Source organism: Lissotriton helveticus, chromosome 5_1, assembly GCF_964261635.1.
Source record: "Lissotriton helveticus chromosome 5_1, aLisHel1.1, whole genome shotgun sequence".
NCBI classification, from domain to species: domain Eukaryota; kingdom Metazoa; phylum Chordata; class Amphibia; order Caudata; family Salamandridae; genus Lissotriton; species Lissotriton helveticus.
The window spans coordinates 1907867602-1907894402 of NC_136065.1; the positions used below are offsets into that span (position 1 = coordinate 1907867602).

General features: G+C 45.5%; 1 protein-coding gene across 2 annotated transcripts in view; it reads left to right on the forward strand.

Annotated features, from left to right (window-relative positions):
• The window catches only part of HAP1 (huntingtin associated protein 1), a 231064-nt gene extending 204869 nt beyond the window's left edge, over window positions 1–26195 (forward strand). For both annotated transcript variants that reach the window (XM_078645451.1, XM_078645452.1), the window contains 11 exons: window positions 398–506; window positions 1359–1437; window positions 5111–5241; window positions 6153–6227; window positions 7018–7155; window positions 8731–8801; window positions 9570–9812; window positions 11989–12284; window positions 13062–13274; window positions 15308–15410; window positions 23243–26195. In XM_078645451.1, coding sequence (XP_078501577.1) covers window positions 398–506; window positions 1359–1437; window positions 5111–5241; window positions 6153–6227; window positions 7018–7155; window positions 8731–8801; window positions 9570–9812; window positions 11989–12284; window positions 13062–13274; window positions 15308–15410; window positions 23243–23762 — 1978 coding nt within the window. In that variant the 3' untranslated portion in view covers window positions 23763–26195. The remainder of the gene's footprint in view (window positions 1–397; window positions 507–1358; window positions 1438–5110; window positions 5242–6152; window positions 6228–7017; window positions 7156–8730; window positions 8802–9569; window positions 9813–11988; window positions 12285–13061; window positions 13275–15307; window positions 15411–23242) is intronic.
• Window positions 26196–26801: the final 606 nt, after the last annotated feature.

Here is a 26801-nt window from a genome sequence, read left to right on the forward strand (position 1 = left end):
GCTTGATGGGGGGCCAAGAGATGGTTATCCTCAATGTATAAGGACAGGGAGGTGGTAATGCGGCTCTCCAAGATCTTCCCTAAGTAGGGAAGAAGGGAGATAGGCCTAAAATTGGAAGGATCTAACCCAGGCTTTTTAAGAATTTGATAAACTATGGCCGACTTGAGACCGGTTTGAACAAGGCCCCGAGAGATAGATGCGTTGAGAAAAGAAAGGGGGGGTCGGGCAGTTAATGAAAAGCTCTCTTTTGGTTTTGGTTCTCTGTTTTCTGGTGTTCTTCGGCATTGCTGGTTTCTGATGTTCTCCATGTTATGGCCCTGCTGCTGTCTATGCTGTAGACAGTACTGGATCTGCTTTGCCTGGCCTCTCACCCTGCCTTCTTGCTTTGTGCCACCAGGTTGAGGCGAAACGAGTCGTCCTTCTCACTGCAGAACTGTTTCCAACTGGACACCCTGCAGCAGAAACTGAAAGGCCTGGAGGAAGAAAACCTGAAGCTGAGATCTGAGGTGAGTGCTGGGACCTGGACCTGGTGCGTTGCAAAGGCACTCTTCCAACATATTCGCTGGGCTTGTCGCATCTGAGCCCTGTCTGTAGGAAAGTGACCAGATGCTAAGACCAGAGCTGTTAAGGTGGGAGGGTACTGGGACTTATGGGGTATGTGGCTCCCTAAATCCATCACTATAGCCAATATTAGGATTTAGCAGAGTCTGGAGATGTGAGCACATAGCAGTAGTCAGCTGGCAGAGAGTGGGACTTTTAGATCCTATAGTGGGGTCTTGATTGGAATTAGTAAAGTTTATCTTGCCTTATCAAAAACAAAAAAAATAGTCAAATATTTCGTCACCCTTCGCTCCTGAGGTCCATGCAGTATAGTCATCGTGGTATACTGAGGAACTGGAAATGTTCACAAACTTCAAGTTGTCAAATGAGGGTTATGGTGAGGGCTTAGGTCAGGATTTTATACCGCATGCCTCTGGCAGGGAGATGGTTTATCCGGCGTAACATCGTAGAGGAGAAAGATAAACCCAGATGTCACACGATGTAGGCTGGAAGTTCGGCTTGTACCCTCTAGACTGCTAGATCTGGGTAAAGGGAACCGAAGTTTAAATCCCAGATCTCACTTTTGGCTAATTTTGTAATCCTGGGCAAATATCCTTGTTAGCAGACTGTTAGAGGTGGGTACCAGTGGGTGGTCGAATCCCATTGTAAAGAGGCGATGGACCGTACAAGGTCACAGCTTGGCATCTTGAGACAACCTGAGGTGGGGCTTTCTCACCAAGAGCCATCTGCTGTGGCTAAGGCTAGGAAGAGTGGCCAACAAGGCTGGTATATTCACTCAAACTTTTTCTGTGTTCCAGGCCAACACCATTGTCTCTGAAACCTGCCAGTTCGAGGACCAGGAGGAGCTGCTGATGATGGAGTGTGTGGAGCAATTCTGTAAGGGTCCTGCATTTGTCTGTTCACTCTCCTCCATTTTGTTTGCTGTGACCATGTGACTGATTCAGCTGTGTGGAGCCTCATGTTATCTAAATAAAGATTAATAAAATACATTGAGGGCCTCTGGTCGGCGCTGTGCATTCATTGCTGGGCCAAGTGTATTACACTTTCAGACAAAGACTACAGTATAGGGCAACGGGTCAGCCCACTTCAGCAATTGGCTCAGTTCACTGTAAGTGGCACCATTTTGATACTGAACATGTGCACATCCACAAAAAAAGTAGTCCACCTCAGTGCTGGGGCGGTAGGCTACTCTTTGCTTGCTTTTAGGAGTAGTGTGGCTCACTGGTTAGAGGCGGCAGGCCTGAGAGCAGAAGTCAGCCCGGGACAAGGGTTCAATTCCCGACGCGGCAGGGTCGTGGACCTTGGTCAGCGGACTCGATAATTCTCGCTTCGGTGCTTACTCTAATCAGGGGTTCCACTCGGCAACTCTGGGCATTAGCTTGCCTAATCTCCACAACGGCCCCACCAATTCCGGGGATGCCTGGCTCCACCTTGGGGACTCCCAGCAAGGGACCATCCCACAGGGAAAGCCAGGACGGGTTCCCCAGAGTTATACAGCGCCGGGACGCCCCGTTGCTGGGGCAGCTGTGCGCTTTACAAGTATACTACATTTACATTTTATTTTACACACTGGATAATTTTTGTGATAGTTTATTTTTTTTTAATTTCCTTTTTTTGTAAACGCAAGACCACCACCTTTTGGATATTTATAAATTTGTATTTACTTTTAAATTCTATTGTATGCAAAAATAAATACATTAAAAAGATTTTCAGATTGTCAAGGCTTGTCTAGTTGGTGTAGCTCAGGCCAGGGCGAGCAAGAGTCATCTTTTGAAACCACTTCTTTTGGTTCCCATCCTTAGAACCGTCTGTTGCACAACTGAAGGGGAATGCTGAGAACAAGCGTAGGTTGTGTCTACCTTGGTTCCTGTGTTTGCAAGTGCGGCCTTAGCAGGATGGAGTGTATGCCCATGGGTGATCTCCGTGCACTGCTGAGACTGTAAACCCCAATCTAGAACCCCCTTAACCACATTGTAGGCTCCGGGCACAGCCTACACAGCCACTCACAGGAATATGCATTTTCACAGAAAGTTTGTGTTAAATTCTGGTCTACATGGCCACTTAGGATCGTGGGGCACCCGGGCGACTGCCCAGGACGCCCTTGTGTGAAGAGGCACTTCCCCCAATCACTGGATTTTACATGTGGGTCGCTTTGGAGCTGGGTGGTACTGGGGTCCATAGTGCCTTATAACACAAGTGTGAAAGTGCTGTCTTAGTGAGTGTCTTTAAACACAGCCCTGTGGCAGAAATTGCTTCACATCGGTGAGGATGTGTGGACCCACTGGCATTTTAATAGATGCCCTGTAAGTTCAGGCATCCTTGCAGTCGATGCATAGCCCCAGTAAGTCCTCTTTAGAGTTTTCCAGAATCTGTCCAATGAAAAGAGGGCGGGTAGGATACGTCACAATTAATCTACTGTTTTAAAAAGGGCCGGGGCCAGTCAGTTTCACATTATGTATATGAATGCATCATTGAGCGGTTTAGGTGACCTATTTCTAATAGGATAAAAATGCGTTTTCCACAACCCCCAATTTTACTAACACTGAGTTAGATCAGTGAGGCTGGCAGAGAAAATCTCTCTCAAATGAGTTGCAGTGGTCGTTTATGGTGAAATACCTCGTGCCCCCCCCCCCCATGTTTTCACGATTAATGCTGAGGCGGAAGTGTAATGCTCTTTACCGTTAAATATCCCTGTGGCACTTGCTAGGCCCCGCCCACTTATTTTATGATGAGCTCAGAAGTGGGCCTGCCTGGCGCTGTGCACGTCCACAATCCTTTCAGAGACGTAAACACTACTTTAGCCTTAAAATTACTATGTTGATGACTTCTGTTACTAACCTAATTGTTAGTAGCAACCGTGCATGGTATTCGGAGTTTGACTCAGCCAATCGTAATGCTTAGATTCTAGACATAAGCTCGTGTTTATCTGTGCCCTTAGTGAAGAGGGGTCATGAAGCAAACCAGGGCTGTAGCTGTGTGTTTTTGCAATTGTACGAGGAGATTAGGGGGCACGTGTTTCTGTCCTTACTACACACGTTTAAAGTTGCTTGTCCTTTTAGCTCAGCCCATATTCACAAGATCTGCAATTACATGCAGTTCACACCTTCGTCATTGGGCATTAACCACTGTTAATGCCCTGAGCAGTTAACCGTAAGGATGGATGTATGACATTACAACGCATACTTTTACCACGCATGCTTTTACATCGCAGTTTTTACAACGCATACCATTACAACGCATAGCGCTTTGGGGTGCTGGATAGTGAATAGTTTAATTTACTATTCCAAGTCCAGTCCCCGTGGACACTAGGGAAGGTGTTGGATAGTAAATTAAATCTATTCCCTATCCTAGAGCGCCCCCCAGCACAATGCGTTGTAATGGTTTGCGTTGTAAAAGTTGCAATGTAAAATCACTGCGTGGTAAAATGTTTCTCGTAAGGATCAATGTTAAATTAGTGTGGATGGTGATGTTTAGGGCTGTTTAGGGAACATGGAGGAGACTGTACAACGCAGGATACACCAATAACAGAGCCACTCCGGTTTATTCCCATGCTTTCCACATAAAAAACTTGGATTTTTAAATCTTCTTACAAGTGCAGTTGTACTTCTTTCTAGAATTCATAAATTCCGATGGCAGTCCGCATGGAAAGCTGCACAGGGTTTTATGGAAAACTACTTGATTTCCATTAAAATCCTGCAGTACAGTGTTCTGTGTAAGAACTCTACCTGTGTAAGAACTCTAAACAGGGGGAAAGGAATCCACTGTTCGAATGCACAGAAAATAAAACCCCCCATAAAACCATAATATTTTCCCCTGGAAAACCTCTCTTTGCGTACACCAGCACCAAATTTGGGGTTGATCTGCAACAATACTTGGTTGAAGTGCATTGCTGACCCTTTCCGGGCTAGAAAGGGGAGTGCGAGGAGTCTGTGAATGCCCCCAAACGTACCAGTTTGAGTGTTTACAAAGTTCTAAGGGTAGCCGTGCCATTGAACACCCTTAATCCCAACACTTTAGTAGATTTTACAGGTATGGAGAATGCCGCAAAAGTAAATGAGCTTGTGTCTGCCTCAAATCTCTGTGCGTCCCTGACCAGCGTAAATGTGGATTACATTTTTTGGTTGAATATGAACATTACTATCTACTACTTTGACCTCCTCCCTCTAGTTCATTACCGACATTAATATGTTGGTGCATGCTGGGTGATGCAGTTTTTCTCCCATTTAACTAATTAGACTAATACACCTGAAACATAGGTTTGTGGGTGAGAAGTTCAGGACTGGAGACAGTGTCTGTAATGACCCGGAGTGAGGTAGTCCTCCTGCTATCCACAGACGGGCGCGCTTTGGGCAGTGTCTCCCAGATTTGAGGAAGGCAGCGTTCAATAGACATGGAGAAGGATTTATTTAATCAGTGAAACATGATGGGCACACAGCCAGGCTAAGAACACTCATAAGTTTGTTTAAAGTCTGTATGCTGTGACGAGTGAGGCAGGCGTGTGTTATTGATCTGATGCTACATTAAACTCGTTTTGGGTATATTTTTGCAGCCGAAGCAAGCAGAGAAGTGGGTTTGCTCGCCGAGAAACTGGCTCTGAAAGGCGAAGACAACAACCGCCAGAAGGAAGAGATCAGCAAACTCCTGGCACAGATTGTGGACCTCCAGCAGAAGTGCCGCAGTGTGAGTACTGAGCCCTTGAAGCACTACCTAGTATTGTGTCCTCTAAACCTACAACTGCTCCCAGCGCTCTCACCTGCTGTGAAGGTGCGCATTGCCCAACGCGGTGCACACGCTTCGCCTGTTACATCCTCTGCAATCAGTCTGGACTCTTTCTACTCGCCACACACACCAATGCTGTCTCATAACTTACTCTAAAATCTACCTTACACTGATGTTAGGGCCACTCAAAATCACCAATGGTCTTTTCTCCTCTTCTCCCAAAATGAACCCTCCAGATGGAACTTTAGTTTCCTGTACCTCTGTCGTCATCTTTGTGTGGTCTACCTTTACACTCGCCACTTCACAGCCGCTGTCTCCTGTCAAACACCTATAGGCAACTCTTCCCCATTCATGCTCCACATCCCCATATCCGATCATTTTAATAGAATAACCTAACTCCATGACAAAAATATTTCTCCCCTTTTCACTCCCTACTGCAGTTTTGAGGCATCTTGTGTTCCGTTGCAAGATTTTAACCGATATCTTGATTTTATTTATTGTCTTCTAATATTTAAGACTGTATTGAGTGAGATCTTCTATTTAGTCTTCAATAGAAAAGAAGTGAATTAGACGAGACCACTCTTTATTTGCACCCATCAAGGTTTTATCTCTTTGCATTTTGGTACTTATAATAATAGGATAAGAGTGGGTTAGCAGTGCCAGAATTAAAACCTGGCTGGTAGGCTACTCTGGCATGGTAATGGGAAATTTGGGATCCTGTAAAGAAATTGTCACTAAGGTTAGATTAATTTTATTATCACTGATGTGTACTTCTCACATCCACAGGAGAAGCAGACCGATTTACTTCCATATTTAAATATGGTTACTGTGCGCTATATACAAACATCGAAACTTTCCGGTTTGTTTTTTAGTGCTCGTCTGATAATGAGGAGCTGCAGCAACACTTGGCAGACGAGAGGAAAATCCAGCGGCGACTAAGAACCGAGGTGAGTGGGATAATAGCATGTCCTTAAACACACTTTGGGTAATTTAATATTGCAGTGTAGTTTGGTGTTACTGGGGGAACAGACAAGATTCTGACCTGGAGTCCTATAGAAATATTTCATACGTACTGGCAAACACACAAAAGGTGACGGGGGAATGCTTGCAGTAAGTCTAGCCACTGGCAATCTCCTGGATAACATTCCAACCCATTGTTCTTTTGCCCACTATGCCACCTCCGATTAGACCAGCCATATGCAAATCAGTCATGGTCCTACTCCAATAGGGACAGTCCAGCCTGAAATGTGAAACCAGGTCCTCTCTGTACCGAAACACAAGCAACCCTGGACCGTGTCCTTCCTGATTGTGGCTCGTCAGTTGAGTGCAGCTTGGGCGCAGTGGCGCAGTGGCACAAGACTCCTCTGGGCCCCTTCGGGAGTTGCATCAAATTCACGTCACATAAAGTGATGGGAGGAATGCTTGAAATAAATCTAACCACTGGCGTTTGATGGAGTTCCCCAAGTGGCCATGGGTATGCCCAGACAGGATTCCTGTCCTCTCTGTGGCTGTGGAGCCAAGCTACTGGTAGCTATTCATACTTGCAGGATTACATATGGTTGTCCCTTGGGGAAGCTGGCAGGGAAGTTCTGGTCCTCTGATTCCACAACCACCAACATCATTCTGTCAGTCAAAATTAAACGCATACATTTTTAGTGTGGAGGCAATGATGTGCTTGATTGAACAACCTTTGGGCTGGATGTGACCTGCCTACATTTGTTCCTGCCCCATTTCCAGTTACAAGAGCTCCAGGATAAGTACATAGAGTGCAACTACATGTTACACGAGGCAATCGAAGAAATGAAGAACCTCCGCAACCGGGAGTTGCCCAACACCACCATTAACCGTTTCGGCCCCCTGAACATCATTCCACTGGTAAGGAGCTACAATAGGGCCCGAAGGAGTGGGATGGAAGTAACAATATTTTATGACTACCTAAAGTTGGAAACTTACCCTGATTCTTCCTTACACCGATGCAAGTTCTCACTGTTGTGGGGCATGCAAATTTATGAAAAGATCACCATGCCTAGAACCAATGTGAAACCTGCATTCTGTCTTATTTTACAATAGTCTCACTCCAGAGATGAGACCTAATCGGATTAAATAGAATACCATTAAATCTAATTGCAAAAAAATATTTAAACATGAACTGGTTTAAACTTTTTTTTTATGGTGTGCATCTTTCAAACCAAATTCTTGTTTTAGTTCTACATAGATACTGAATCCAGAAATGTAATTTTATTGTTAAATATCTACCACATGTAAAAACTTGAAAATTGTCTAGAAGTACGTGGCTTTTCTTTAATATAAGCAGTGCATTTAAATTCCTTTTTAACCAATTAACAAGATACGGACCAAACTCTGATCCTTGAAAGATACTACTTCACTTTGCAAGATCAGTTCCAACAGTATCGGGGTAATGTTCTACAAGGAACACAGTTGAACCTCTCACAAAGGCTAGTCTGGAAAACAAGGCCAGCTTCGAGACTCTAGCCCCATTTTCAGCACCAGTCAATTCGGATAAAGGACTTTCTAACCAGTAGCGTAGGAAGGGGGGGGGGGCGCTGTGGGTTCGGGCCTCCCCTGGTGTCATCACTGAGGGGGGGTGACACAATGGCAAAAATGTGTTTTAAACGCATATTTTTGTCATTTTGTCTAGCCAGGGGTTTCTAACACTCCTTCCTCTCAATATCTTACTGAGAATACATTATGCTGGTGACCACGATCTTCCAATCTTAGTTTTGCCAATTTGCTAGACAGAATATTCTTTAATATCTGCTGTAAAGTATTACTGTAATTTAGTCTGTAGAGGGCTCCAAAATTCAGATTTGCAATTGACTAAAGATGACAAAATAGGGAATCAGCCCATGTCTGAACGTTCTGAAACACAACCGCATGAAAGCGACCTCAGACTGCTGAGTCGCGGTCTAAGCCTGGGATAAATCCAAGGCAAAACCAGGAAATCCAGCTAACCTTATTCTGCCCTATGAGAAGAGGTGGCGTTTACCAAACCCATAATAGCATTTAACTGGTGCAGTAATTAGCACCCTCTGCCTCAAAACTTCAATACCAATGACCATAGATTGTTACTGGCTCTAGAACTGTGGGGCCTTATTACTGTTTAAGCAATAAATACATTACTGTACCACCAAGGATTATGCGGCCGCCATATTCCAACTGGAGTGTTACAATGCAACGTAAGGAAAACTAATAGCTGTGAATATTTTTGCAGATTTAAAGAAATGAGCAAGGCAAAGTTAAACTGGCAACCTCCTCAAAATAAGTACTAACCGGATGCATTATTATATTTTAATGCACTGCACATATTGTTTAAATCTAGTATGAGTAAAGTGTTCTAATGCCTCACATAGTTATGTAATGGTAATTCCATTGCTTTTCCATAGAAATACTTACATTTTTCTCTCTGTGTATTCTTTTCCTGCCGCGTAGGATTCTATCGCTGCTGAGATTGAGGGGACTATGAGGAAAGGCTTTGATCCGTCCAAGCACTCAGAATGCAAGTGAGTAACTAAAACTCTGCACTGTTGCCTGACCTCCTTTCACTGCCTCCAAAAATACAATTCACCCACTGCCACCTACTCGTCTAGTCTACTGCCACAACGTCTGTTGCCATACTTCGACTCGTACCTCCCACTCACACTCCACCCACTTGCCAGAATTCTGCATCCTTTGCCACCGCACTCCCAGCATCCTTTGCCACCGCACTCCCAGCATCCTTTGCCACCGCACTCCCAGCATCCTTTGCCACCGCACTCCCAGCATCCTTTGCCACCGCACTCCCAGCATCCCTTGTGACCACACGCCCATCATCCTCTGCTACCCACCTGTCCCTTTCTCTTTGATGCATGTCCGCATTAATGCCACAAAGCTGTCAGCATGATCTGGCAGCATCCTCTGCCGCTATCCTGTTGGCATATATGCTGACCAGTTATTTCAATATTGCATGCTTTTAGCTGCCTCCTAAGTCAACCAAGTAACACTTGAAAAGCGCTTGGCAAAATAACCTGGTAGCATGAAAAAATTTTAATAGTGCTACTTGCTACGCCCCCGCCCCATGACATGCCAGCATACCACAGATACACAGGCTGAGAGGGCGGTACCCTGATTCGTTTTGGCATTTGCATGAATAGTGAATGTTTGTTATATTTAACATTTTGATCTCCTACTGTTTATGGTGTAAATTGTTTCACCCTTTGATTGGGGCAATGTTTGTAATCCATTGATAGGATACTTGTGCCAACCATGCATCTGAATTGATTCTGTTCCAGACACTTCTTGAGAGCCTTTGAAACGGTGAAGGTGATCAACCAGGCCAGCAAGTCTCGCTCCCAATCGCGCGCCCAGTCTCGCTCCCAGTCCCGCGCCCATTCGCCACAGAACCTGTCCATGGAGACGTACCCAGCTTTGCCAAGCTTCTCCAGCACACCCCGCAGCAGCTACTACGGGTCTGATATCGCCAGTACCACGGTGCCTGAGGAGAAGGTCCAAGCCCTGGAACCAGAACCCTTAATGTAACTACTCCCCGCTGTACTTTTATGTTGGATGCACTATCCAGTGTGGGGAGGGTGCTGAGTGCATGTGAGGCCATTCTTCGCAATTAACCTGTGTATAAAAAGTGTAGCTTCTCTATATATTGCCACAGGAGTTCTTTCTCAATTGCCCAAGAACTGCAGTCACTGCCACTAACTTTAACTCTGTGGACCAGCCAAAAGTGGTACGGACCAGTACTTCATTTGTAAGATAAATAAGTGCCAGGGCCCGCGTCAGGAGGCCACTGCACTTGCACCAGCCATTGCTCCTGCCAGCACTGCCAATGAGATCACCTACATAACTACCAGTTATCATACTCCTACAAGTGTGACCATCCAGACTATTCCTGGGCACCCAAAGCTATAAGAATGGCTTGGATGTCGGTATTACTAATTTTTATTAAACAACTGTTAATTAATCCAGCAGCGCCACCATCTGGTGCACTGTAACAAGTTCTAGTGTTGTCAATTAAGTGTTGGTGCCAAGCACTGGACACCACTGGCTCAAATTAAGCACTGGTACGTAACCTATTTGCCCTCTTCCTTCATGTCGCGACCTCTTACCAGCAGAGCAGACTACTACCATATCGGCTGAGGAGCAGAAAGCTAGCCCCTTCAGAACAACACATGAGCAGGATGTTGGATATTAGTAGCTTCTTCTCTGATAGTCTGAGACTGGCACGGCCGTGAGATGTGCACTCCTCTGTTGGCCAGATACAAACCTGTGACACTCACCTTTCCTCACCATATAACTGGCTTCAGATCGCAGTGCTGCACTAGCGAGTTAGTTCCTCACCCACAGACCTCGCACTTACTGCACACTCTTGCATTTTATTGCTTTCTTGTGTTTGTATGTTTGACCCATAGAGCCAATTTATAAGTGCAAACCAATTTCACTATTTGAAATGTATAAAGTAAAACTATAATTTTAAAAGGACCATTTGCAATAAATCCTTTTACAACACCCTTACCGGAATCTCGTGTTTCTAAAGCTTACATCATGTTAATGCCAAACAAAAAAAATACTTGTCTCAAACATTTCTCTTATGATCAATTACAGACCCCTTTACATTTTAGAGACAAATGTTTCTGGAATCAACATATAAATTGTCATCCTTGCCCCACCCCCCACCATTGTCACTGTTAGCAGTTTTTAATCTAGCACTCTAAATATATTTGGTCGCAGATTTTAGTAATTGAAAGAAGTCTGCCATATGCTTTGAAACATAGCAGCTTGTCCCAGTCTCAAAATAAAGCAATAGAAACAGTACAGCGATATCTACATATGTCTTTGCAAAGCCTCTTGAGATTTGAATTTGCTCTAGACATTCATGTCTAGGTTAGATATGTGGATTTTCATTAAATATGATTTTGTGCTTTTAGAAAGACTAGTCCTAGGAACTAATTTACAATTTTTGGAAAGGAAAGTGAACTTTTCTAGCTAGCTCAGCTTAATAGCTTACTGTACACACAGGCCCTGTTAAATGCACAAATTCACCTTAACTAGTTCAGCTTTAGATGGTTCTGTTTTGGCTGTTTCAAATTTTGAGCCATTTAAGTGTTGAGCATTTTGAGAAGTTAAGAGGAACCATCTCTAGCTACAAGAAAGACTTCAACTTGTAAAATCTCCCTATTGTCATTACAGCATACCTTTGTCCCCCCCATTCCCTTCGTTGTAAAGCAGCTAGACACCAAAGGGTGATGGCTCCAGTCTACTGGTTCTCCCTTGTGCGTCAATGACCCTTTTTGCACCCCTAAAGAATACTCCTGGGCTGATCTCACGAAATACTGCTTTGTATTTAATTTGGGGTTGGAGCTATGTTTATGGAATTGTTTTACCCAATTGTTCATGTTGTGTTTTGCACTGGTTTGTGATTTTCTAGTATAGAATAATCGCTAATTAGTAATATCTAGCTTGAGATTGAAGTCAGTGGGATTAGTCGTACTAAACAAACTAGTTTGTGCGCAAATAACACAGACCTTTGACAATTCTTTTTTACTCTGAGAAGGAGCCTTGACATGTATCTTAAGTATCCTTGGGCAAGGGGAGGCCCCCACCCTCGTTTCTTTAACTTATGAGTATCCTCACTCTTCGTGTCACTTTCTAGAGTACGATAATGTTATATTTCCTACGTTTTCAATTGTTTTGCAATTACAGAAGTGAATGTCAAGAAAAGAAGTTGGGGAAACCAGGCACGCCAGGAAGCCATGACTTGGTGGCAGCCCTTCAACGTCTCAGCATGGGTCAGGGGCGACGCTCGCCAGTGGACCCCCTCTTTGAAGCCGAAACAACTTTTACAGAAAACTCCAGCGGGTTCCTGACACCCAACGAGAGCGTCCTGTCCACTGGAACCAACTATTCTGGCAGCTCGGACCACACTGGTGGATCCAGTCTTTCCTTTAGCTCCCGGTCTTACCTCCCTGAGAAACTGCAGATCGTCAAACCGATAGAAGGTAAAGGTCAGAGAGCCTTTAGGACTCCTAAAGGCTGGATGATTGGAAGATGTGGATGTAAGCTTTGTGCATCCAACCCAAGTCCCTCCGAGTGGCTGATTCTTGACTCTCTGGTGATTTCTGTGTAATGGATTCAAATACTACTTTAAATTCCCTTGAATCATTTTGCCCTCAATATAGATATTTATAGTTTGAGATGCAGTATGGGATGGCTATATTAATACCCACATTGGGGACTTGCATGCATTCTTGATCTCACAAACCTGTACCCAACATTTCACCTGTCTGAGAGTTGGTGAGCACTGCAAAGGTGTGACTTGTGACATGAGTTTTTTTTGTGAGATGTGTTGTGACTTGATTGATTGGAACTAAGTCCAATGTAGGTTGTGGTCACTGGTAGAGCAATAAAGATCTCGATTGACAAATCCGTTCCTTGGATAATTGTTCATTTTTTAAGACTAGGATGCAGCGATGTCTTTAGCAAATGTTCTCTTTTTGATTGTTAGTGGAACAAAGGCATTTGATCGGAACCAAGGAAATTGCATTTCACAGATCTGTTTGAAGTTATGGAGGCAGTCCATTTGTGAATTCAGCTGAGGTTTCGCGCTCAGTTCTAGTTCTCTTTAGAGATTTCATTAGATTAAGGAATTGCGCTAGTGCTCAAGGTAACCATAAGTGTTTGACCATACGCACCTTAATGCCACAAATTGCAGTGCCAATTCTCCATCCCTTTCTGAAGACTTGTATCTCCACCCACTTTCTTCCCCCCCGCCCCAGGCTCAGTAACTCTTCACCACTGGCAGCAGCTGGCAAAGCCCAATCTGGGTGGAATCCTGGACCCCCGTCCCGGAGTTCTCACCAAAGACTTCCATCAGCTGGATGTGGATCTGGAGGAGGTCTACAACTTGAACGACTTTGAGGAAGACGAAGTGGACCTCCCCTCCTTCCAGGCACTGGCTACCTCAACTCCTTCCAAGGCGAACATTAGCAGTGAGTATCTCTGGTGGCAGGAAGCGGTTGTCACGGTTTTATGAAATGTTTGTAAATAGATGGTTGGTTGTATACGAGGCACTTCTCTCTGCTAAGGTGGTCTGGCGATTGTGTAGCTCTTATTCAGTATTGCGATCAATGAGGAAAAGAACGGGTCTAGTGACAAACACTATGCTAAACTACCTCCCACTGTATTTGTAAACCATGCTTTATTTGTTTAGAGATTCCTTACTTTCATTTTTTTCCATATTTCTGCATTCCCAGACTTCCAGGACTCATAGCAACATCTCTCCCCAACCTCCTTTACTTGATATACCTTTCTCGCTGTAGCAATTGAGCTTTCTTAAATTCCTATATTTAATATGAATATTCCCTGCTGTCTGAATACCTGGAGCTGGTAGGGGGGGGGGGGGGGGGGGGTTATACTACGTAGGCACCTCCTTCTAAAGAAGCTTGGTTACAGGTGAGTATGAGTAAGACGTCCCTTCTCCAGCATTGGGTCCTTTCCAAAGTTATAGCATTGTCTTGCTGTGTACCTTGGGAGAGCTGCTCCATCAGGGGTAGTGAATTTAAATTGTTGTGCATAAGCGAAAGATGCTTGGAGAACCGTAGTTTTAGGAATGTTACCTTCCATTTCACAGCATTGGCTTATCCTTCGAATCCGAATGTGTGAGTATTCACTCCTGGTAGGAAAAATTAAATCAGTAATTGTGAGGGAGATTATAGGTTACCCACACATGAATTACAGGTGAGTCTCTTTCCTATTCTCTTTGCTGGCCTTGTTTTCCCCACCAAGTTCCTCTGTAATGCCCTTTGCACTCCTGTTGTATACACTTCATCTCATTTCCTCACTCCTTCCTCCCCTCATTCATCTGTAAACTTCTGAGTACTTTTTTATGTTCTTGCAGTGTTTTGAGGTAGTCCGTCAGCCATTGCAGCACTCTGGCATCAGTGAACAAAGGTAGCTTTAGGCTCCTACTGGTCGGATCCTCTGCTTGTAGCCCTCTTATTATACATGTGTTGAGGAATGAAAGACTGCTTGCTCTCCGGCACGCGATCCCTTGTGCAATACAAGCCGACTAGAAAAGCTAATCGTGGAGAATTGCTTTGTTGAGAACTTCAGTGTATGCCTTCTTTTTACCCCTGCAAATGGTACATTCTACTGTGTTTTTCAAGGGTGTAGCTGATCATGTAATCCTTTAGGGACAGGCAGGTAATATTTAAACTTGGCCCCCTGCATGACATTGATCATACATTTTCATACATTAGTGGTTAAAAACTCCTATAGTACCTCTGAGTTTTCTCACACGTTAAGATCTTACTTAGACTTGAGGTTACCATGATTTTCTCAGTAAATCATTTACAAATTCTCTTTTGTAGTTCATCACATCTATTCTCTGTGTTTTCTATCAAAATGGGTACAATTGAGACACGTTGACTCTGAAGGCCCCTTTACATTTGCACAAGGTGTAAGAGCAGCTTCAGATGATCCCACACTAGTTGACACAGGTTTAAATTAATGCCCCAGCCAAGAACGGCTGTCTGCGTGATTGGCAAAGGACAGCTCTTGTCACCTAATAGGTTCATTAGATTAAAGTTTAGTGCACCACAGAGTCAGTCTGTCTGCTGTCATCTCACTGCGTCCATGTTCTTGGGTGCTAATTCTGTCGGGAGGAATAAAGCAAAAGCTTGAGATTGGATCGCGGTCGCTGCCATGGTTTACGCCCTTTTCAGTTTAAGAGGGGTTTTATCCTGTGCAGTGGTGGCACGAGGACCCATTGTGTTAATGTCCTACTGTCTCTTCTATTTTACGAGGCCATCGTTTGATGATACATCCTTCAGCTTAGTCGCAATCCGGTCTTGTAATCATGTAGCCCCTCACCTGCCTCTCTGTTCGTCCACTGATCTATATATTGCCCCTCTCACCACATTATCTCCATCCACCATTTCTGTGCCCCCCCTCTTGTTTGTGCCCATGTGTTGTGCTTCATACCCCCTTGCGTGTTAACCCTTGTTTTCATGTGCATTTTCAGTGTTGCACTCCGTCAATAACCTCCCCCAGACCCCGTCTACGTACACCGTCACTACGTGCCGCATCCTGCACCAGGTCAAAGAGAACACCACCGTCACTCCCAGGTAAGTTGGCCCTACCTCTTTTTCACTGCTCCAGCAGGGAGTGACTTGCGGTGACCTTGCGCCTATATAGCTGATGGCACAGGCTTTGCACCCCTGCCAACCTTTATAAAATGCCCTCCTCTTTTGCTTGCAACATTATTTCTAACTTTTTTTTATTTGCATTTTGATTGCAGACCACACAAGTCCTGGCTTAAGCGCTTGCTGCAGTTCTTGAAACTATGAAAGATGGGCGTGAAGCCAATGTAAGAGTGTGAACCTCCCAAGTCCCTGGCAATACTGCAGTAACTTCATGTACATGGTACAACGGCTGAGGGTACCATTGGGGGTGAAAATTCAAAGACCACACATTAGCTCAGATTGGTAGATGGCAACTGTCCAGACGAAGGGCAGTGCGGAAGCTGCATGGGCATGTTACTATCCAAACCCAGTTATGATTCATTCATGAGCATGTTGGAAACCAAAAGGACATGCATTAAGGGTGGTGATACAATCTAAATTGACAAGAAGGTAATACTGAGACTATAGAATTTACAAGCCATCCCAACACAGCGGCTGATCAGTGGAATTTTTTTACTGCTTTTTTTGTGTGCTGACAGCATTTGTGACTCACTTATTGTTTGATTAGCAGAGACATCCAGGTCCACAGGAATAAGCGTTGTGTTTTTTTAGGTTAAATGGCTTTTAACAGCGGTGGCAATACCCTGGTGTGACCCTCGCGCCTAGGTATTGGTGATGTAGTTCTTTGGAGATGAGTTTCTCCATCACAACAGGGACTGAGATCCCGCCCGACGAAATTTAAACCCATTATATCCTATCGGATTTATATTTTGGCAGACAATAGGTCTGTCACCATTGTGACTGAGTAGCCCTTCTGCCAAGATGTAAATCAAGCCCTTAGTCATCTCATAAAATAAGTGACCACATTTCTGCACAATCTTTTATTGGGGGTTCTATTGAGTGTTTTATGAACTCTCATGTACCTCGGATACAAGGTGTGCATCCTTCTAAATGTAATCATCCCACCTGGTGACCTTTGCCGCCATCTGACAGATGAGGAAGACTTTTCATACTTCTCTTCATGCTATCCCCAGTCTGTGAGACGCCCCAGCAGTCTGGCAAAGGCAGTAAGGGATCTAGAGAGCTGAGTGGTCACCATAGAGGCCTCCCCTTCTATTTCTTCTGCTGTAGTGTAAGGGCGTTGTATCCTGGGAAGAAAATGGATGTTTAGAAGCCATTGATTTACAGAGAAGGGAGATTTGTTGTAGCACACTACATGTACCTGACGTTACTGCAGAACTGCCAGGCAAAGAGCGGGTCCGGCTGCTACTGAGTGAAATGTGACATGCTAGGAGTGGAGGATGTGGTGTACATCACTTCCTACAGCCTTAAAAGCTGCAAGTTGCTGTGTGTCCTCACCTCACAAGAGCTGACCACTCGGTGTAGCGGTGTGGACAATAGGAACGGCAGCTTGGCATCAACCTGGTTCCTTTTTCAGTGTGCAATTCATTGATGCCCAGATATTCACATGGGCATCAGTATTGATTACTGAAAGGCATCCAGATTGAGTTGTTGAAAGGATGGGCGTGCCATCCGCCTCCTGACCTGTTGCCATTCAAGCAGTGGGCATGATGCCTTCACTGGACCCTTCTTTTGTTGATTATACTTCTATTAACAACTAATCACTAATCTGACATCTTTGCCTGCTTTAATAGAGTGGATTTCGTCACTAACGAAACAGTTTTTGCCCTCAGATCCTAACCGCATGGAGAGGAGCCAGCAGCCTCCTTTTATTGTGATTTATCAAAGTTCTCTTTTTAACAAAAGTAATCCATAATGTTTGTGCTGCTCAGTGAATATTTTATTCTTGCTTTCTTTCCTCAAAATTCTCTCCCAATTTGGCAGCAGCTCGAAAGGGATTAGGATGTCTCCCACCGGGCAGGTACTGGCTTTTGGATGGCTAACCTGAGCCAGTTGGCTTTCACATATAAGAAAAAGCAAAAAAGATAAAGGGGTTTTGGGGAATGGACATTTTTGTCATAATGTCATCTTACAGTGCCTGGTTTCTCTCTCCTATAGTAAAATTTAAAATTAATTTCCTTCCAAAAGGCTTTAGGTTCTATTTGAGCACATTGAATGCCGATTCCTGCTCAAATCAGTTTCTCTCCTCATACCGCCATTAACTGATCTGCCAAACATCGGTGCACTTTCCAACATGCTTACCTCCTCAGTATTTACAGCTAAATAAAGTCACATTGCAAAGAAAACCAACAAAGAAAATGTACGCCTTCCCAGCATCTCACAGACACTTACTATAGCGAGGAGAAGAGCCTAAACCCACCATCGGGACCATTCTGAGGAGTGGGATGGTCATTGCTTTTTAGGTCTCGGCAACGAGAACTATTGTCGCCTAGTAAGCTAGCAAGGGACTACAGAGAGGTGGACGAGCCGACCAGGGTCTGTGGACGCGCACAAAGGCAGGCAGGCAGGCAGGCAGGCACGCGACAGACAGACAGACAGACAGACAGACAGACAGACACACTCTCTCTCTCTCTCTCTCTCTCTCTCGCTCTCTCTCGCTCGCGCTCTCTCTCGCTCTCGCTCTCGCGCGCCCCCACTCACCGGGCTCTTTCCCTCCACATCGGGTCAGTGCCCCCACTCAACCGGCTCTGTGTCTTCTCCGGCGATCTTCAGCTGATGTGCACGCCCACGCTGCCTCTCGTGCGCGCCCACCACGCTGTTTCGCGCCCGTTGATCCTCAGCTTGTGATTACTACTCCTTCTAACCCGGATTCTAAATTACTATTTCTTTGTTCTCTAACTCCACTCTGTTGATTCGTAACAAACTGATATTCAGCACATTTCACAGTCTCGCTTTTGCTTCTCATAAATACAATAAGATTATTTTAAGCAATGTCTACCCTTCTTTTGGTTCTGTGCCTATTATGCTTCGGACTATAGAGTTTTAGAAAGTGTGGTGGAAGATTCCATGATATCAGCGGCAGTGCACAGTGCAGAGTGAGTGTGCAGAGTAGTGAGTGCAGAGTAGTGAGTGTGCAGAGTGAGTGTGCAGAGTGAGTGCGCAGAGTAGTGAGTGCGCAGAGTAGTGAGTGCGCAGAGTAGTGAGTGCGCAGAGTAGTGAGTGCGCAGAGTAGTGAGTGCGCAGAGTAGTGAGTGCGCAGAGTAGTGAGTGCGCAGAGTAGTGAGTGCGCAGAGTAGTGAGTGCGCAGAGTAGTGAGTGCAGAGTAGTGAGTAGTGAGTGCAGAGTAGTGAGTAGTGAGTGCAGAGTAGTGAGTGCAGAGTAGTGAGTAGTGAGTGCAGAGTAGTGAGTGCAGAGTAGTGAGTAGTGAGTGCAGAGTAGTGAGTGCAGAGTAGTGAGTGCAGAGTAGTGAGTGCAGAGTAGTGAGTAGTGAGTGCAGAGTAGTGAGTAGTGAGTGCAGAGTAGTGAGTGCAGAGTAGTGAGTGCAGAGTAGTGAGTAGTGAGTGCAGAGTAGTGAGTAGTGAGTGCAGAGTAGTGAGTAGTGAGTGCAGAGTAGTGAGTGCGCAGAGTAGTGAGTGCAGAGTAGTGAGTAGTGAGTGCAGAGTAGTGAGTGCAGAGTAGTGAGTGGTGAGTGCAGAGTAGTGAGTAGTGAGTGCAGAGTAGTGAGTAGTGAGTGCAGAGTAGTGAGTAGTGAGTGCAGAGTAGTGAGTAGTGAGTGCAGAGTAGTGAGTGCAGAGTAGTGAGTAGTGAGTGCAGAGTAGTGAGTGCAGAGTAGTGAGTAGTGAGTGCAGAGTAGTGAGTAGTGAGTGCAGAGTAGTGAGTGCAGAGTAGTGAGTAGTGAGTGCAGAGTAGTGAGTAGTGAGTGCAGAGTAGTGAGTAGTGAGTGCAGAGTAGTGAGTAGTGAGTGCAGAGTAGTGAGTGCAGAGGAGTGCAGAGTGGTGAGTGCAGAGTGGTGAGTGCAGAGTGGTGAGTGCAGAGTGGTGAGTGCAGAGTGGTGAGTGCAGAGTGGTGAGTGCAGAGTGGTGAGTGCAGAGTGGTGAGTGCAGGTATGTGCAGTGCAGTGCAGGTGAGTGCAGTGCAGTGCAGGTGAGTGCAGTGCAGTGCAGGTGAGTGCAGTGCAGTGCAGGTGAGTGCAGTGCAGTGGAGGTGAGTGCAGTGCAGTGCAGGTGAGTGCAGTGCAGTGCAGGTGAGTGTAGTGCAGTGCAGGTGAGTGCAGTGCAGTGCAGGTGAGTGCAGTGCAGGTGAGTGGAGTGCAGTGCAGGTGAGTGGAGTGCAGTGCAGGTGAGTGGAGTGCAGTGCAGGTGAGTGGAGTGCAGTGCAGGTGAGTGGAGTGCAGAGCAGTGCAGTGCAGTGCAGTGCAGGTGAGTGGAGTGCAGAGCAGTGCAGTGCAGAGCAGGTGAGTGCAGTGCAGTGCAGGTGAGTGGAGTGCAGAGCAGTGCAGTGCAGTGCAGGTGAGTGCAGTGCAGGTGAGTGCAGTGCAGGTGAGTGCAGTGCAGTGCAGGTGAGTGCAGTGCAGTGCAGGTGAGTGGAGTGCAGTGCAGGTGAGTGGAGTGGAGTGCAGAGCAGTGCAGTGCAGTGCAGAGCAGTGCAGTGCAGAGCAGTGCAGTGCAGGTGAGTGCAGTGCAGGTGAGTGCAGTGCAGGGCAGTGCAGGTGAGTGCAGTGCAGTGCAGGTGAGTGCAGTGCAGTGCAGGTGAGTGCAGTGCAGGTGAGTGCAGTGCAGGTGAGTGCAGTGCAGGTGAGTGCAGTGCAGGTGAGTGCAGTGCAGGTGAGTGCAGTGCAGGTGAGTGCAGTGCGTGCAGTGCAGGTGAGTGCAGGTGAGTGCAGTGCAGGTGAGTGCAGTGCAGGTTTGCAGTGCAGGTGAGTGCAGTGCAGTGTAGGTGAGTGCAGTGGAGTGCAGTGCAGGTGAGTGCAGTGCAGTGCAGGTGAGTGCAGTGCAGGTGAGTGCAGTGCAGGTGAGTGCAGTGCAGGTGAGTGCAGTGCAGGTGAGTGCAGTGCAGGTGAGTGCAGTGCAGTGCAGGTGAGTGCAGTGCAGGTGAGTGCAGTGCAGTGCAGGTGAGTGCAGTGCAGTGCAGGTGAGTGCAGGTGAGTGCAGTGCGTGCAGTGCAGGTGAGTGCAGTGCAGTGCAGGTGAGTGCAGTGCAGGTGAGTGCAGTGCAGTGGCGTGCAGGTGAGTGCAGTGCAGTGGCGTGCAGGTGAGTGCAGTGCAGGTGAGTGCAGTGCAGGTGAGTGCAGTGCAGGTGAGTGCAGTGCAGGTGAGTGCAGTGCAGGTGAGTGCAGTGCAGTGCAGGTGAGTGCAGTGCAGGTGAGTGCAGTGCAGGTGAGTGCAGTGCAGGTGAGTGCAGTGCAGGTGAGTGCAGTGCAGGTGAGTGCAGTGCGTGCAGTGCAGGTGAGTGCAGGTGAGTGCAGTGCAGGTGAGTGCAGTGCAGGTTTGCAGTGCAGGTGAGTGCAGTGCAGTGTAGGTGAGTGCAGTGGAGTGCAGTGCAGGTGAGTGCAGTGCAGTGCAGGTGAGTGCAGTGCAGGTGAGTGCAGTGCAGGTGAGTGCAGTGCAGGTGAGTGCAGTGCAGGTGAGTGCAGTGCAGGTGAGTGCAGTGCAGTGCAGGTGAGTGCAGTGCAGGTGAGTGCAGTGCAGTGCAGGTGAGTGCAGTGCAGTGCAGGTGAGTGCAGGTGAGTGCAGTGCGTGCAGTGCAGGTGAGTGCAGTGCAGTGCAGGTGAGTGCAGTGCAGGTGAGTGCAGTGCAGTGGCGTGCAGGTGAGTGCAGTGCAGTGGCGTGCAGGTGAGTGCAGTGCAGGTGAGTGCAGTGCAGGTGAGTGCAGTGCAGGTGAGTGCAGTGCAGGTGAGTGCAGTGCAGTGCAGGTGAGTGCAGTGCAGTGCAGGTGAGTGCAGTGCAGTGCATGTAAATGCAGTGCAGTGCAGGTGAGTGCAGTGCAGTGCAGGTGAGTGCAGTGTAGGTGAGTGCAGTGCAGTGCAGGTGATTGCAGTGCAGGTGATTGCAGTGCAGGTGATTGCAGTGCAGGTGAGTGCAGTGCAGTGCAGGTGAGTGCAGGTGAGTGCAGTGCAGTGCAGGTGAGTGCAGTTCAGTGCAGGTGAGTGCAGGTGAGTGCAGTGCAGTGCAGGTGAGTGCAGTGCAGTGCAGGTGAGTGCAGTGCAGGTGAGTGCAGTTGAGTGCAGTGCAGTGCAGGTGAGTGCAGTGCAGGTGAGTGCAGTGCAGGTGAGTGCAGTGCAGTGCAGGTGAGTGCAGTTGAGTGCAGAGTGGTGTGTATTGACAATGTAAATGACAATGCCATTTATTTATGATTTAAAGAAAAAAAAAGAAATGTCATGAGCAATGCCAATAGCTCTACCTTTAATGATGCCGAGACCATTGCATTGTAAATGCTTGTTGAAGCTTGTTGTATGCATGATAACACTTTTAAATTCTTCATCTTCCGCGACCGTGATGTATCCCAAAAATTAGTTATGCACTGTTGGTTGCCTTTTTTTGCACCATTTTTTCCAAAGTCTACAATCTGTAATTAGATGAAGGCTATTCCTGATGGCAATGGTGCAAGAGTTTCTATTTCCTACATAGTGGATTTTTTGTTCTCTGTGGCTTAATGATGCTTTGATGGTCAACCTGGATTTTCTTTCTGTGAGACTGATCATTCTCCCACACCCTTTTATGAACTATGGGCCTCGTTCACAGTGGCTAGTTTAGACATGAACTCCAACTTAGTCCAAAAGTCTAACTTTACTACTTTTTGGTAGTCTCAAAGGTAAGTTAATACTAGCTAAATTACTACTCTTAAAGTTACTAGCTGTAACTTACCTCTGTGGATACTGAAAAGCAGTAAAGTGAGACTTTTGGACTAAATGAGACATTTGGCTAAAAGTTACCATTGTGAATCGGGCCCTATGTCTTTTAAATTGTTGTATAGAATACAGTCTGCTTCTTGATCTTAAGAGGTTTTGTTATGGTCTGTTGCAATCGCATGTAACACACAGCACTCGCGGAGGAGAAGGAAAAAATTAATTTTAATATTTATGTATACATTTTTTTACACAACGTAGTTTTCTAGCAAATCTGGTACAAAGTGTTGAGTGTATTTTGCTTGCACAGCAGATTTAGTTACCAAAACCTAGTTCCTACTAGGACATTTTTAATCAGCATGATATGCATTCTGGAGAGTCATAACTTGGTTACCTTTAAAGTAGAACTGTGCAGCCCTTATCTCATCCCAGTACCTGCATTATAAAGTGCTACTTTAAGCCTGAAGCCGACCCTATGTAAAGAATTTTATGAGTGTTTACCTCTCCAATACATAGTCAAGAGGCCCACAATCCATTTTCCTGTTTCTTCTTTAAGAGGATATGCAATTGCAGTGCAGAGAGGTGACTAATAGTAGGTGATATACTAGTACTACACAAACTCACAGTGCAACCTAGTACTACACAAACTCACAGTGCAACCTAAGATGAAGCTATCCATTTTCCCTTTTAAGCTATACAAAATGAGTGACTCCTTAATAGAAAAATCAAAGACACTTAAATATGTAGTTTGCATTTGTTCTGTGCCTAAACCCCTGCAGGAACCTGTTTTTAACCTGGTCGCAAATTCAAATTCTACTCCAGTCTGCCTTTCGCCCTTGTTGAAATGTACACCTTTGATTAGCGTATGAGCACCTTGAAATGACTTCAGCAGTAAAAATGTTCTTCACAAATGGACTGTTATCCCTCTGGTCTTCCTAGATTGCCTAGTCAAGGCATTTTCTTCCTAATGTAATTTGTGATATGCATTTGTCTTTCAGAGTGTATTTGAGAGAGAAACTGGTTAAGATCATATGTGATTAAAGCTCCAATTTCTCCCTTCTCTTTTTCAGTCTTTATAATTCCCTTCTTCCCTCTTGTGGGATCTTTGAGAGCCTGAGATCTGCCGTGAGGGATTCCCCGCAGCTCTCGCCTGAATGTTTGACTGATGTGAGGAGAGCAGGCATTGATCAACGCACTCCCTTTGGACTGGTGTCCCTCGTCAAGGAACATGGGATTTCTGCTGCTGTCTGTCCATCTCTCGGTGTTGGCCTTATGTCAGGGGCCACTCAGCCTGGAAGTCCTTCTTTAGAGCCCCCAACATCCTATCCCACCTTTTACCTAGGCGGTGAGTGGAAGCCCCTTCCCGTCCAGACTCTTAGAGGCTTCCACTTTACAAAATCCTTGCTGGGAAAGATGAGGCAAGATGACCGGACTTCAAGCCCACGTGTGGGAGGCGAGGGCCAAAACAGCATTTTCAGTATCAACCTGGTGGATAAGCTGAAACGGCTGCGGTTGAACAGTGTGGTGGAGAGGGGAGAGGCCTCCTTCCAGAAAGTGGCAGAATCGAAGATACCTTGGGACACTGACTAGACAGCTGCTTCTATTCTTGCTTCAGCCATATGCCTGCACTGTGGTGGTACCAGCAGGAAGGGGAACTCTTTGAAGTACATCAACACACTGACTTGGAATTTGGTAACACCTAAGGACCTTTGACCAAGCAAGGTCAGAGTGAACCCTGAGGCTGTGAAGGAAAGGGGCCTTTAACCTTTGTCAGTTGCCTTCTTGGTACTGTTGCTCTGCTTGGCTGCCCCATCATCTCCAAGTGAAGCAGGTGAGCCATCTGAGCATTCCTGTAATGATGGTGTGGTGCTGTCTGACTCAGATTCCAAGGACAAAGAGTCCACATTGCAGAAGGACTACCGATCCACGTCTGTCTCGCTGTGGAGTATGCACCTGGGTTGGTCACCTGAGATGTGTATGTGGCAGACACCAATTGGCAGCGGCAGGTGTCTTCAGAGGCGAGGGCCCCAGGACAAATACAATTGCAGATTTCCCAACAGGCCACAGCTCCTGCAAGACTGATCGTGCAGCCACATGTTGGATATGCTGGACACTTAACTATCTTCCTTAAGCAATGATTACCTTTAAGGCTCTTGGAAACATTTTCCTACAGAGAGCCCACTGTTCACCACTCTGGGTTATTTTCCAGTTTCTGAAACTGAGTGATGGTAAAACCTTGTGTGCTCATGGCCATGTCCAGCTCCTGCTAATTTGTATTCACCAAGGGGAGTGTAAACTGCTCAGGACAAAGTGGAATGAATAGGCTGATTAACACACTAGCTGTATATCTCGTTGACAGTAGCAAAGGTGGGACACGCACCTTGTAATGTGTCGGCATTGACCTTTTTATTTTTCCGTTAGACCTAGACAGTCACACTGTGTTTGGCAATCAGTAGCCAATCACATAAGCAGAGCCAACACACTGTGCTATTGCTGAGTATATCTGCAGCTTGAATGCTGGGGAATCCTCCATTGAATACAGTACGGTAACCTATTTATTGGGGTTTAGAAGAAGTTAATGTAGCTTCTTCCACTCTGCCTACAAGCAGACCTTTTGATAACTGTAAAATTAGACTTTCCTCCAGACAACACATGGTAATATTAACACAAGGTAACTTTTGGGTTCCCTCAGGGTCCTACACTGATATTCAGCTCTGACCACTAACTTAATTCTTACTTTTTTATTTTTTTTGTGTGCTTCTAAAGCAACTTTTTTTGGGTGTAATGATCACTTGCTGGACTGCTCCAGCAGAGAAGTGCAATAACATCTATGGACATTTTAATGCCTTTTAAAGTAGTAGAAAGGAAGGTTTTCATCGTTTGGAATATTTCCTTCTACTTGCACCTGCCCTGCCCAGCCTTTCCTTCATGGCAGCTACCGCACTGTGGGTTTGTGCACTTGTGGGTGTGGCAGTGAAACCCTTCATCGCAACTCTGCTTCATGTGCTGACCATGTGCCATCTCTTCTTCCATTTGCCTGGACCACTTTTAAGACCATAGATTTTGGATTTTTAAAGTTCTGATTGACCTCTTTAACACTACTATTCGAGTCGCGAGAGGGGATGTGGAGGGGCTGAAAGCTCCCGCTCTCTTTCGACAACTAGGAGATGCGCTCTCTGACAGACAGAGCTGAGCTTATGGAGTGCTGAATTTGTTTATGTATGTTAATATATTGGTATAGACCGACAACATGATGGTAAGAAAGGGGTGGCCTTTGAAACAGATACATTGATTGTGGCATCAGAAAGTTAAGGATCTTTGGTAAAAGTTTGGGATTTGTTTTGTATGGACAATGGAACCACTCTTTATGAAATAGTGGTGTTTGATACGAAATAAAGAAACTCCACTGTATCCGGATAAAGACTTTCAAAGCACCCCTCTTGTGAATCCCCTCCAATCCCCAGAACATTTACCTAGGCTTGCACAAGTAATCGGTAGTATGAAATGTTACTTTCCTCAATTCTTTAAGTAACTGGAAACCTGATTTATTTGTCTGGTTCTGTAGTACTGTAAGTTACGTATTACTGTGGGAGACCAATGCTTGTGACCATATCGACCGATGTCAGTCAATTCAGAAAATATTTTAGACACGAATTTAACTTGCCATCTTGAATTTTATGGAAAATCTTTATTTTATTTCCGTTCTGGGTGAGAAGAATGGTATGGTGGCTGAGGAAGAAGCCTTAAACATTGCACTAACAGCCAACTCATACAATAGCAAATGCATACGAGGTGGTCCTTATGTTATCTTTTTGAAAGGTACATTTATTGGCCATATATTGAAATGTTACGGATGAAATGTGTTTTGACACCAACACCTCGCACCGTCAACCCCAGGGCTGACAATCCCTCTGGGTGACTGGTCATAGGACATCTGTGTGTATATTGTAGGAGAAGTGTCTGGTTTTTTTACTGTATCACAAAATACACTGGATGTAATAAATTTGTTTGAAAAATGTTTAATTACTGTGCCTAACTTGTTACCTTTACATATCTATTTTAAAGCTATCATAAGACACTATAAACAGCGGTGACTTCAAATGCACTGTATATGATAGCCTTGACCCAGAAGAAAATGTGTTAAAGAAGTTTCATTAGACCAACACAAGTAATATCTTGTGCCCTTCTTTACTAAAATGTAACCCCTTAGCTGCTTCTTGCGAGACACTGTTAACAAAAAGGGCTTGGAACCAGTTCATTGCATACTATTTGTTAGCTTCTGTGGCGCCTTCTTTACAGCTTTGTAATTTGTCAAGGCACACCTAACGTTTTGGTTTCTTTCTGTGGAGCGGGGACCAAGTACTGATCCTGAGTGACCAAGGTAATATTTTGTTCTGTTTAACTTTTAGCGCTCTCCTAACAGAAGGCGTGTGACTGGCACAAAATGTGCCCAGCGGGACGACCAAAATTGCAAAGATTTATTTTCTATAGTTAACTTTCTTTTATTTTGTCAAGTCTTTTTTTCTCACTTTGCACTCCTGTTTTCTTTTGTTTTTGCTTGTGGGCACTGTTCTGTAAAGATGAGGATATTTAATTGCAAAGCAACAGTTTTTCTTATGTGTAACTTCT